The 14251-nt window shown below is 38.8% G+C and overlaps 1 protein-coding gene across 1 annotated transcript in view; it reads right to left on the bottom strand.

The window, feature by feature from the left end:
- PTPRN2 (protein tyrosine phosphatase receptor type N2) overlaps positions 1–14251 on the bottom strand; it is a 637318-nt gene that overhangs the window by 363620 nt on the left and 259447 nt on the right. Inside the window, exon 10 of the mRNA XM_040062696.2 lies at positions 2384–2470. Within this exon, the coding sequence (XP_039918630.1) occupies positions 2384–2470 (87 nt within the window). The remainder of the gene's footprint in view (positions 1–2383; positions 2471–14251) is intronic.

Raw genomic sequence — 14251 nt, 5'->3', positions numbered from 1 at the left:
GGTAATTGAGAATTTAAAGAACTTTAAAAGAACTCACCACTTACCCTCTCTACTCAGTTCTTGCACTATTCCTATTTGATGTGATGACTTTGTCTACATCCTCAAATTAACCCCATGATTCTCATTAACATGTCATTACTCTGAAATCTTTGCAATTATAAAAAATCCGAGTCTACACTGTTACTTTCTAACCATTGGAAATTCTTGGAGGGAAAAGAGAGACTTGAGAATTCCAGACCAAGAAACTACTCGGGTCAGAGTTAAAGTAGGATAGCACAACAAATTCTCATCCCTTTTGTAACTCCTATTTCTCCAGGCTGACTGATAGTTTTTCCTACATAACGCCCAATTTTTAGAAAATAATGAACCTTTAAGAAAAAGGATACTTTTAGCTGCCAGTGAAATAAAATAAGTCACCCATGATGCCTTATCCCAAGTAAGAAGCATATTTCCTGAGAAATATTTCCTGATATATCAGTGGTGACTATGACATGACATCAGGTTTTTCCTGAAACCCCTCTCCATGAGGCCACTGAGAAGCTAACCAGAGTATTCAAATCCGTACTCTTTTCCACTGATAGTAATGCAATGGCAAGAAAACAGCAAATCCAAAAACTGTTAACTCTTTTTTTGGTAAGGCTAAAGCTTCTACTCCAGCTTTATCTACTGGTCAGCTCCACCTTCCTTTATTGCTTTGACCCAAGTCAAAGCATCTCATTTTCCTGAAGAAAGAAAATTTATTATTGATTAATTCTTCACTGATTTGAGATTTAGGATAACCCTTCACTGATTTATAGATTTTTAAAAAGGCAAAGACTGATAAAAGCATTGTATGGATAGAAAGAATGCTCAGTCTTGTTTGGATTTCCTGTAATCCATACCACACTTTTAAGGTACTGATCATACAAATATTTTCAGTACAGTCATATGACAGAATATTAATATATGCAAAATAAGCAGCTAATTCTGCACACTAAAAGAGAGGTCCATCACAGCTGGCTATATCACTGGAGGGATATTTTTTATTACAGAAGGAATCTACAGCCTATCAACTGCAATGTGTTGGGATTTATCAAATTAAAAAAATAACCAAAAGGCTTTATACTAACTATTAGAAAGGTAGGTGAAAGTGCTCTTGTACTGTAAATGATTGAAGTTAATGAAGCTGAACCCATTGATTCCAGAAGAGAAATTGTTCCATGGGATTTCTCCTTTAAACATGCAGTAGACTTTCTTTGCTAGTGTTCAAAGTGGAGGGTACAAATTCTCTTTACAAGATAATAGAATATCATATTTAAGACATTAATCAAAATAAACAAAATATGGTAATATTTTCCTTCTTAATACCTAAAACCAATATGGCCTGGTATTTTCCAGGTTTCTGAAAAGATTTTCTCACCAGTAGTCCATTTCTCCATTCAAATACAGTAATAGAGAGGTACAGTTTGTTTGTTTGTTTTACAATCAAGAATAAACACTTCCACTAAAGATGAAACATCATCAGACAATGATTTAAAACAGAGTATTAAACAATGAATTCCATTCTGTAAATGAAGATTGAATAGTAGCTGATGGCAGCACAGGTGAGGCTGAGAAAGACGCTGCACTTCAGCAACCCGACTCATGGGCCAAGGCAAGTAATTCCAAACCTTCTGAAACACAGGCAGGAGCTGGATGCTACCCATTCATCAGTTATTTCCTGTGTGCCCAAGATGTGGCTTCTTTTCTCAAAACTTCCCCCCACAGCTGACCCTTCTTTTCAATTACCTTTACATCAAACTACTTCTGTTTTATACAGAGAGGACGAAGTTTTGTGAAGTACATGTTTCTTCCAAAATGCCTTCAGAAAATCCTCAATCTAAAACGCTTTATTGGACATGGCAGATGTTCATGAGTTCATCAGTATGAATCATAGGAGGAAAACCAGGGCTCAGCATAGCTGAACTCCCTGCGACTTGTTAAAGAAGTAGCTGACCAAAATGCGTGACCTACTGCGCCGTGTGCCAGACTCAAAGCCAGGCACCCAAGTTTTTATCCATCTCTGATGTCTTTTTCCCCCTGGCAATGCTGGACATAATGACCCTTCAGAAGACATTCCTTACCTAGGAACTGTTAAATAAAGTTGGTAATATTTGTACAGCATTTGGAACAGATTATTTTTCCTTAAGAAAGCAGAAAAAAAATTCATTCTTTATAATTTTCTCAAAATAATTTGTTCCCATGTGTAGAGAATGTTACAAAGATCATCAACATTATTTCTTCCCCTCTTGCACGCTCTCCTTAATTTTGACAGTAAAGAGCAGATATTTCTTTGTAAGACAAACTATACAAAAATAATGAGACATCCAATAAAATAAAAAAGGAGAAAAACCCATGTACATACTTGACATCATCGAAGACACTCATCTGCAGCTTCAGGAGATCTGCCACTTCCTTTATTAACTCCAAGCCCTTTTCCACACTCAGGGGGCTGTTGAAAGGGAGCAAGAAAACAGAGCATTAAAAAAATGGAACTCATCAATACTTGAGAGGCTAAAGGTCCCAAAAGAGTTATCACCTTGGCCTCTTTGAGTCTGAAAGCCACCACTAACTGTATTCCTGTCACATAGTAATCGTGATATCAAGGGAATTGGGATCAGGTGCTTCTTCAGGCATGATGAATCACCTGAATTTTCCAGCAATAAGACAAACAATAAGGTGCAAATGGAATTGTTAGGAAGTGTAATGGGCCCATGATGCAGCAACCAGTTCATCTCAGTCCTCAATAAAAAATGTAATAAAGTAAAAGGACAGAAAGAAAGAAAAGGATTGACGAGACAAGGAGGGAAATAAACAATGAAAGTCAAATTGCAGGCTTGATATCAAATGGACAGGTGAAAAGCATATTTTTAAATTCATTAGATTTTAAAATTAATCTTTGCATAGTGAAAGGATACAAAATTGTTATGGATTTGAAAGTAAACAATGGAGCAAGATGCACACAGTCCAGAGGACACTGATTAGATACATAGGATTTAGCTTGGTGTGTGTATACACTGCTGACAGAGCCCCCTTTAAATCTTTTTAACCTTTGTCAATGCCACATTTACATTTTTTAATTTAGAAAACAGGTTGCAATCAAGCCTAATACAAGATGACTGCTATAATTTTAAAAAGCACTTATCTAGATGCAAAATTTATATTTGCAAATATTTCAGATTATTAGAGTTGATACAACTCTAAAGATGTATTAAGACCATTCCATCCCTAATATACAGATCAATCCTTGCTTAGTTGTTGTTCAGGACTGTGGAACAAAATAAAAAAGTATTTAGAAAGTAAAAAGATGCAGGAATGATATAATAGTGTCCAGTGAAAATAAGAGAGACAACATTTTCTGTCAAAATCATGATCATAGATTTATTCTCAACATTGTTAAGGCCTCAAAGACCATAAAATTCTACTTTACAAGCTTATCTAACTTATGCCACGGTAAAGCAGAAACAACTTTGCTGAGATTAAACCACACAGGAAAAAAGGTTTTGTATTTTTTCCTTCAGGATTTATAATAAGTAGGAGAAGGAGGTGGCAAAAAAAGCATGCAGTATTAGACACAAACCTTCCAACTGGACTAAGAGAAAAAGATTTTTTTCAAAGCTTGTTTCAAAGATCACTATTTCCACCTCAGAGCTGAAGTTTTTTAATCTAATTTTACATCATGGAAATTCATTGCCACTATTTTATTTATTGTCTGCAATAAACACTGGGGGTTTGGGTTTTGGTTTTTGTTGTTTTTTTCTTGTTTGGGGGGTGGGGTTTGGTTTTGGGGTTATTTTTTTTGTTTTGATTTGGCTTTTTGTGAGTTTTGGGGGGTTTTTTTGGTTTGTGGTTTGTTTGCACTGGTTTCTGCATGCACTGCCCTAAGGGCACCTCTATTTAAATAATGGGATATCTCATGTGGATCTTGGTTAGGGCGGAATTGCTCAGCCTCCCTTCATGCTACTAGCCCCAAATGCTCAAGAGACCTCCTGTCACACAACCAGAGGTAGCCCCTCAAGGCACCAGATAAATATAGAGTTTTTCTAGATGTCTAAGACAGAAATGTTCTTGTGTGAAAGTAACAAAAGAATCTGATTGATTGTGCAAGGAAAAAAAATGTACCATAGATTATTCATAAAACAGTTATATTTCAAGGACTGACAGTGGATAGAAATGTGATTATTCCCATCACTATGAAAGCAGATTGTCATAGTTGCATCTGGGGTTTATGTGTTAATTAAATCTTTTCTCCCAAAGAGGTTGGCTTGAATTTTACAGAAATGATTGGTGTCAGCGAGTGAGCTTTCACTGTAATAGCAAGTCTGATGCAAGCAAAGGCTGCTGTGTACATTGGTGCTGCTTTTTAACCAAGGGAGCTTTGTTTGCAAAGCTCAACCCCCTACTCCCTGCTTGCCCCTCCCTACTCCCCTGAAAAAGCATTGCCCAGCTTCAAAAACAAGGTATGCTGCAACAAGCCCATGCAGCAGCAGTAAATGGGGGGTGTAATCAGAGCATTTGAATGCTACCGACCAGCAATAATGCTGAAGGAAAAATGGGTGAGAAAATGGTGCATTGTTTTGCAGGCCTGAGCATCCAAGATCAGCCTTAGTAACTCTCACGTAATATCAAACTCAAAGGTTCACAAACTCAGATGCAGTTTGACAGGCTAAGAAATTATCATTCATAATAGCACAGGAAAGCTGCAGGATGGGCATTCTATGGTACCAATATTATTACTGATCCCACAGTCATATTTGAGGATTCCCATTATAAATTATTCCAATCACGACATTTTCCAATGCAATTTTTCCAACTTCCCAACACTGATACAATCTAGTACTGTTTATTACAGTTCTATGACAGCTGTGTTGTTGGACAGTAGAATATTCAACACCTTTCTCTAAAAATGCCAGGCCATGATTTTCCACACTCAGTTAATGCTTTGCTTTTGTTTAGCGCTTCATTTTGCTCATTCTTGCGTGGTTTGTACGGTGATCGCCTTTAACTTGGTTTACACCGAGAGAATCACACCATTTCCACCAGCACAGTGCTGAGCAAACTGGCCCACCTTGCAACAGCACCGTTCACCCACATCACCTGTCTTATCTCAGCCTTTCACAAGGACAATCTTTCAAGCATCACTTACTCTCCTGCCTGTGGCCCTCGCACACATCCTCAGTGCAAGCACTCAATACTTGCAGAACAGATGACATTTGTGATCTTTCGCATCCTATGCTTAGTTTTCAGCCTGCTTGATTCAGTTGCCGTATTAGGGAGTAGGGGTTTTCTTAGAAATATGTTTCATCTATTGATTGTGAGGGTTCTACAGCTGTGGAATTAATTCAATGGGAAGTGTTAGACAAACCAAGAAAGAAAGACAAAAAATACGTGTTCAGATAAGGAACAATAGTGAGACACTCCAGACTGAAGTTGTAACAATAGAAAGAAGACTGTTTAGACAAATCTGACAACTGAACTATTTTATCAAGGACAAAGACTTGGAGGAAAATTATGAGTAGGGTTCAGGCCACTTCGCCTGAACTGTCAAGTTGGTCATTGCAGTTCCCAGTGGGGGGACTGGGAACTCCTTTGGTGCTGGGCCTTGCTGGCGCTCCAAGCAGTACAGCGCAGAGTGAGTCCCTGGGCTGTGGTCCCTCACATTCTAGGGCCATATGCTTTTTTTCCAGAAGTCTGTGATAATGCATCTCAGTACACCAGTAACAGTGAACCCTTAAAAACAAAATCACAATTTACCTAGGCCTCAGAGATACAAAGCATGAGATAGAAAAAAACAAAAGCAGAAAAAGGACCTGTCATGGATGCTATTTATGTTTTCCAAGTTCTCTTGAGGCTGGTTTACCCTTTCTATGGCCAAGATAACTAATGGTTTCTGCAGTGCCTTTAACACACTGCTAGGTGGCCCTGGAGCAGGCTCCCCAGGTCACAGCGCTCTCAGCAGAGTTCAAGAAGTGTTTGGACAATATTCTTGGGCACATGGTGTGATTTTTGGGGTGTCCTGTGCAGCGGCAGGAATTGGACTTCAGTGATCCTCATGGGTCCCTTCTCACTCAGGATTTTACCACTACTTTTTTTGACTGCCTTGAAGGTTTCTGATCACCTTTGATCTAGATTTTGGCCTTAGGAAGAGTCAACTGCTGGATGGCAGAACACCTTTTTGCAGATGATATAGATGTTGACAGATGAGGTCTTGAGACAGTGCTTATTTCAGGTTTCATAACTTTGCTCTCATTCCATTTGCTGTAGATTTCTCTTTTGCACCTTCTTTCAAGGTAACTGTAATAATAGCAGCTAAAAGAAAAAGTGATACATCTCACTGTTTAAAATAATTCTTTTGAGGTCCTTTTTAGGTTTCCATCTCCAGTTCTCTTGGAAGATGAAAAGAGAGTCAGAAAGTATATAAAATTCATGTATAATGTACTTCCTTCCATTGCTTTATCTTCTAATACAATCTCTGTCTGTGAGCGCTACCCTAATTGCTATTTTTTTTCAGTTGAGAGATTCAAACCCTACTGAACCAGTAGCAGAACTCTGTCTCACTCAGATGCCAATCTCTATCTCATATTATTGTCAGAATACACTTTGACACACTAATGAAAATTAATAAATAAGTGGGGAATGAAATATAAATATTTCCTTTAGGGTTTATAAAGATAGATGGATAGATATATCTTTAAAGACTTTCAGAGTGCCATCTGCAAAATATTTCACAACTGCTTTTGTTTGATCTCACTTTTCAGGGCATGGCTCTTACACTGTTATACATCCTGGAGAATATGGTTTATATCTCTGTTAAAAATAGCCAATATTATAAGGTAGTACTGCATTATCCCTTCAAATGAAATGATTCCCCAGCTCAGTTCAAGACAGATGTATGATTTAACATCATGGCATAGCCATGAAAAATTCTGTATCCAGTTTAATCATGTCAAAACTAAATAATCCAATTCAGATCTGCTTGGCTGACCTAAAATAATCCCAAGCTAATCAGCTCCCTATAAATTCATCAGGAGTTTTATCTAACGCGCACAGGTCATCAGGAGTTTTATCTAATGCACCCCCACAAAAAAAAAAAGGAAAATCAAACCAAACAAAACAAAAAAAAAAAGAGGGAGAAAAATACACACACACAAAAAAACCCCAATACACACACACACAACCCCCCCCAAAAAACCAACCCCCCCCCAAAAAAAACCAAAAAACCCCACGAAAATCAAACCAAACAAAACCAAACCAACCAACAAACAAACAAACAAAAAAACCCAAAAAAACCAAAAACACAAAAACACCAGAACCAACCACAAACAACCAACCAAATAAAAAATTCTAGGATCTAGGCTATAAAACAATTTTATTTAGAGAAGAAACTGAAATGGAAGCACAGGAATAAATATCTTTTAACTTTAATCTAAGCTGCTGAGCACATCTGAAAATTAGTGCAATCCATTTAAATGCTCAGGAGTGGATTTGGAAGCCCAACTTTATGTAATTGTCAAAGTGTTTCCACAAAGTGTACTGGACATTGAATAGAAGAAAATTAGATTGTCTGGTGAAAATAAGATTTTGTATCTTCCAGTGTCTAGATCCCTCCCAGTGAGGAAGCTGAAAACAGAAATATTTTAAGGAACAATCTACTTACAGAGATAATTTAAATAATAGAACACTGAATGATAATCTTCCTTGGCTATTGACTATTAAGATTTAACTTTTCAATTTACAAGAAAAATGCAGTGATGAGAAATAATCTTTAAAATCTGCTCCAAGGAAGTTGGCACAACTTAGAACAATCCCATTGCCTTTCTTCTTAATTCCAGATGCAAAATATATAGTAATCCTAGCCTTTTTTTTTTTTTTTTTAATCTGCCTATACAATCCCACTGTCTTCAGTGGTTTTATACATAAATGAGAGGATACGTGCAGATAAACAAATAATTAATGAAGAACAGACTATGTCTTCATCTGGGAGAGGTCTATCAAGTTCCCTCAGTCGAGACATCTTCCTGATCTCAAATTCCACTGTCCATGAAATGAAGGCAATTACATCAACTTTCCTTGGCAGGTGCCTGGTATTTTTACATAAAAGACAATAATATTATTATTTGACTTGCATCAATTCTGGATCTAAGAACAGGAACACCAACACTATTGGCTCTATATACCTCTCCCTACCAAATATGGAGGAGATGTAGTAACAAATACTGTGCAACCTGAAGATTAACTTAAAAACTTCACTCATTCCCCTATCAAAATTTTTGTTCCAGACTTTCTTAGCACAGAGGTTTTGACTGGTTTTAGAGCACATCTTGCCAATTTTGGAGCATATTTGGAGAACCCTGGTCCCGGTGAAGTTAACTTCTGCCTCCCTGGAAGTCTTGATAAAAGCCTGCTATGACAAAATAGAGAAGGAGACCAGAGCCTTATGGACCAGGCTTGCTTCATGAATGGCTAGTTAGACCACTTTAACAGAAGAGTAGTGCTGAATATTGGATGCTGATCTCAAGACCAGTTCAGCTTGATGCTCCAATCCTCCAAGCAATGTTACAAATGGAGTCCACGTTTTCCAGAAATTCCCAAGATTAACTACAGATCTGATGTATGAGAACAAACATTTTGAATAATGGCCTATTTTTGACCTGGACCTAATGATTTATGCATTCAAGGCTCAAAGTTTCCCCTTCTGGTTAAAGAACAAAAAGGAAACATGTAAATGAAGGCACAGGAGGAGTTCTGTGGGGAGTGATACTGGCAGCATGGCCAGCTCTGCATGCTGAGCTAAATGGAGCTCAAACTCTAATATGAGCCAAACTCTAATATGAGTGGGCGATGTCAAAGGGAACAAGAGGAAGAACAGAAGTAAACAATGATGAAAACTATATGTTCTGTATTCCCCAACATGCCTGTCAAAACAGTCGCATAAATTGAACTGTTTTGGTAGCAAGAAATCTGATGCAGTTATACAGATAGCTTGATTGCCGGCATTTGCCAAGCCTGCTCTCAGCCCAAGGAGCACAACCTGCAGCTCAGTGTTATGCTGAGGTTATGTCAGTCCCACAGGCAGTTGGTCTCGCTTGCTTTTCCTCCTCCCAATTGCCAAGTGCCTTTGGAAACCCACTTACTGAAGTCTGAAATGCCCCCTTAGTGCCATCATTTAAATCATGTATTGTCTTTACCAGACTGTACCTAGTGCCCTCCCAATACTCTGTTTAGCAATTGTAATGCAGCACTATAATGGACATCCAGTCAGCCCTGTCAGATTAATTCAATTGAATCATTTTCTGCAAAAATGAAGCATAATATATAGTACAGTAATGGGTCTGACACAGGGAATTGCACTCTTTAAACCTAAATGTCAGTCTAATCCCCAGAAAAATCTTAAGTAAGGCAGGGTTCAATCCACCTAAAATTTGCTTAAATCAGAACACAGGCAATGATGGCCAGTTTGCCCATTTTCAAGAGTGATGAGCACTACAATGAAATTGCGAGGCATTTCTCTGTAGACTGAAAGTTGCCTAAATGCCTCACTACAGTATCCTCCCAGCACTAAGTGTATTTTCTGGGCAGGTAAATACCACTCACACCCAGCCTCTTTTGTTGTCCAAACTCAAGCACAGTGGCATGGCCACTCCATTCATCTCCCTAAGAGAATATTCAAAAGTTTGGCTACACTTGAGCTCAGCTTGAATACATACCTTAATCAGAGAATGAAGCAGAGCTTGGAGCCAGCATCTAGGACTTTTTGGGAGAAGACATTTTACTCAGACTTATGCTGATTTTAAAATCACTTTAAATGCACACACACTCAAAAAACTAAGTTTGGACCAGAAGTGTTCCATACTCCTGAGTTCTGCAAGTTAAGAGTCCTGTTCTCTTCTGTGCATTTTTTATCTTTCTCTGTTGCTTTTACTGCTGAAGATGAACCACTGAGTCATCAAGAGGATGAGTTATCTCTAATTTCTGGTACATAGAGCACTCTTCCAGCATATGGGAGTTAAAACTGCTCTGACCAACTTCAGTAAGGTCCCTTCCATCTCCTGCTATTTCTTTTTTCACTTTCCAAGCCCCACAGTAATAAGCAGAAGACAGACAGAAGACCCTGGACACACTGCCTGTCATCAGAACAGCACTAGGCATGCTGGATCCCCGAACATCCAACTTGTTTGGCATGTCTCAGTGACACAGGGAGATATTTTGCAGTTTGGCCTGTCCTCTGGAGTCTTTAAAGGTCCCTTCTAATCAGTGGAGGAAAGAAGGTGTCTAACCTCCCTGTGTGGGTATGTCTTCACCTGTCTCTCAAGAAGCTCAATGATGTGAAATGAAGTGGATGACATCATGGGGGAATATGGGCAGCATCCAGATGTTCAGTACCTAAATGAGGCAGTCTTCACTTTAAATTCTGAAATAACCACATTTCAGCTTTACATCTAGCAATGTGCCTTAAAGGGAAAAGATATTAAACACATGGGTAACAAAACACATATTCAAAGCTCTTGAAAACAGAAGCTGAATGGATGAAATCTGTTGAAGAATTTAATTTCAGTAATCAACTTTTATTAAACAGTGTGAGCTACACATAGATTATGTCCTGCAGGCCAAAGTGTTGGGTTGTAAGATTTTTTCTCATTTGGTTCTTTATCCCACACATTCATTTTAGCAAAAAAGAAAGTCTACCAGAAAATCTGCCTGGATGAGTTCACCAAATACCCATGGCTTCTTGTGGTGGTACTTTACTCTAGGATCTAATCCGAGTTTTGAACTGAAAAACAATTTTGTCGGTCCTGCCTACCACTATATTTATTCTGAATGTTTATATTTAAGATTTTTTAACAGTCATTCTCTTAGTGGACACAAATAGGGACTTTTACACTGAAGATTTTTTTTTTTTTTTTTTTAGCATTGATCTGAGAATTGAGAGTCATTTTTTTTCCCCTCAAGTCTTTTTAAATACTGAATTTTAAGAAAGATGAATTCCATAGTTTAATTATTTAAGGAAGTTCCACCTGGCCATTTCTCAGTAATATCTTTGTTTTGATTGACATCAAGTCAACTTCCTGTCACTGACAGAGCAACAGTCTATGACAGTATCTCTTTCTTAATATGCAGCACAGTTTCCTTAGTACTGAAGATAAAAAGCTAAAACCTAAAAAAAGAAAAATCAAAGTTCAGAGATCTGAATGTGGAATACCATATGGAATGGATTAGAGAGTCAAATAAGGAATCTGTCTTTAGAAGAAATAATGTTGAGGACTGGTTTTCTCTGGCTGCTAACACCATTTGGCAGCAGTGTGGACATTGACTGGTGCAGGCAAAAACTGGTGCAGACAAAATCCCTGCTGGTGGGAAGCTGGGAGGAGCAGCTTGGCCAGCTCCAGCCAAGCTGCCATCCTTCCCCCATGCCTGGAAAAGAGCAGGAATGTCTGTCACAGGCTGAGGATGAGTGACGAGACTCTGAGGTGTGTGGAGGTATTTTAGAGCTCCTATAAAATGACATACAGATATGCTAGGAACTGTCTGCTTATCCTTGCTCTAATGAATACAAAATATTAAATCCAGTAGAGGGGGACTGTTGGAACAGGTGACTTCAGCATTTTTAATCACCCACCTTCACGAGGCAGCATCAGGCTTGGTTTCTTTCCCATCTCATCTCCTCTCTCAGTGCACTGCTTGGCAAGGAGAAGCGGAGGAGCCAGAATGCCAGGATTTGGGCACTGCCTCTCCATGGTCCAGGGGCTGGTGCACACCAGCCAAAAGCAGTCAAGAGAAAAGGATAAAGAGCAGGAAAGCAATTTCCAGTTCCTGCTGCTGGGATCAAGGAGGAAGAGCCACGCTGAAGGAAACACTTTCCCCGCAGTACATACTAACCCCAGATCCTGAGTCGGTTCTCAGCAGCAGCCACCAGCACAAGACTGGAGGTGATTTTAGGCCATCTCAGACATGCTACTGCCTAATTTTCTAAAACCAGCACTAAATACAGGCTAGCCCAAAAGTAAGTGCTAAGAAATAAAGTCCAAGAAAATTCTGGAAAAATTCAAAGGGAGGGGAAGAGAAGAATTCAGCTGGGATCTGCTTCTGTAAGGACCACCTAAGGATCCATCTATCCTGGGAAAACCAATGCTTTGACAAACAAAAAACATTAGTTTTTAATTTATTTTTTTTTCTCTTTTTTTGGCTTGGGCACTGTTGTGTTTACACTGCTAATAATCAAGAAAGAAAGACGAGAAGACATTAAAAGAGTTATTGAGTAATAGCATTCGAAAAATAATATTTCCTCAGTTCCCTGAGGGAAAATTTAAACAGTGAAAGGGTGTCTGTGAAATTGCCATTATTCAGGCACTTGCCCAAAACCCAGTCAAAAAGTAGCAAAACAGATATTCTATCCTAAGAGCACTAGAAACACCAGACCAAATAAATGAGAACATTATACATGAAAAAAATCAGTCCAGCTGATTCATTCTGATTCAGTCAGAAATGGTGCCATGTTTTCCTTACATGATACTCATGAAACACATGAACCTTGTGTTCAAAAATAATATCAGCCAAATACTTTCCATTGTCACATGTGTACTGCCGCCTAGGCCAAGAACCGACAGATATCAGAAGTGAATTCCTCTTGCCTTATACACTGTAGCAAGAGTATTCCCTCTGAAAATGAATAAGATTATGGTTATAATTCTACAAACAATTAGTTAATGTGATTATGTATTTGCTTATCAATTAGAAAAATTTCTCTTAAAAAAAAAAATCTTTTCCTGAACTCTTAACCTCAGTGATATGTATTAGACTAGTTTGTGTTTTAGAAATGTTGGAAATGGGCCACTGCATTCAGGACTTGCATGCTTTCTTTTAAATTTTCAAGTCTGAAAATATGTGCCACCATACAAAGAGCAGGATTCATGTATATAGATATAGCAAATCTTTCCTTCAAATTTTCCACAGCCTCAGAGAACAGACTATGAGGAGTTTAAAGAATACCTTTGCTTTTTCTTTTTTTTTTTTTCCCTCCCCAAAGTGTTACTTTTGTTAATGTCTATTATTCTGTCACACTTATTCCAGCTGAATTTAATCTACCATTGTATTCCTTAATCCCTCAATGTATTTAAATCCATCTGGAATTTCTCTAAATCCTCCATAGTTCTTCCTACAGAGACAATTTGCCAATGGGGTACCACTAATCTCTGCGCACACTGAGGAGCAGCAGATCATGACAAATCTTTCTCTCCTATCTCATAACCAGCTCTTAATCCGCAGTGACACCCTGCCCCTTGCTCTGTGACTCACTCTCCTTAAAGTCAGTATGAAGAGCATCCCATTTATCTCCTGTTGATTTGAAGGGTAGGTACAACTTGTGGTTTTGCTGTGACAGCAGCTTTTCTCCCAGGAGAGTCTGATGTATCTCAGCAGAAGGTGCTGCGGACCTCAGGGTCTTCCATGTGTGGTGCTGCCACAAAGAAGAGAGGGTCCCTGGCACTGGCTCCTGGAGGCCCAGGCTCAGTGGCCCTCAGATATAAATAGCCAGGATTTAAATTGCGTAGATTAAAATAGTAGCTTATCATCAATGCAGCCTCAGAGTCTGTGATCAAAGCACTTCTCCATCTTAGAGAAGCTGTAAACACTAGGGAAACTTTTATTTTAAGGACACAGGTTCATTCTTTTGGATTTCCCTATTTTGTTCCTTTCTTTTTTTTTATTTCTTTCTTTTTCCTGCTAAGATAAGTAAATGTTTTAACAAGCAACATTATGGGAAACTCAACTCCTGATGTATGAAACATTGGTGTGAAATTCCTTGTGTGCAAATTTCAGTAGTAACTGAGGCATGGGAGAGCTGCTGATGGTACTGCAACAAGCAGCGACAGCTTTACCAAGGTTCCACTACAGTTTTTCACTCCCCTTTTCCCACTGACTCCTGTCTCCTGAGAATTGGCTTCTTGGCACTTTTTAGCACACTGTTCTTTGATGTGAAAGGTCATTTACCAAGCCTGGCTCATGTAGCTGCTACTGCCAACATCTGAGCCACACACCTCACAATCCAAGGACGGTTGTCCCATTTGCCTGAGGAAGGAATTAACAGAGAAGGGTGTCATCTATTCCTGCCCCACGGATGGAGCGAGTGCTCCTGCCACCTGAGGCAGCACACAGCCTGTTGGAAAACACAGGGCAACACCGTGACATGACTATGCCATCCTCCTCAGGCTGGCAACCAACAGTATAAAGCTATCAA

Source organism: Hirundo rustica, chromosome 1, assembly GCF_015227805.2.
Source record: "Hirundo rustica isolate bHirRus1 chromosome 1, bHirRus1.pri.v3, whole genome shotgun sequence".
Classification (NCBI taxonomy): domain Eukaryota; kingdom Metazoa; phylum Chordata; class Aves; order Passeriformes; family Hirundinidae; genus Hirundo; species Hirundo rustica.
Note: the sequence above shows the minus strand (reverse complement) of the source record. Positions and strands in the feature narration are given on the sequence as shown.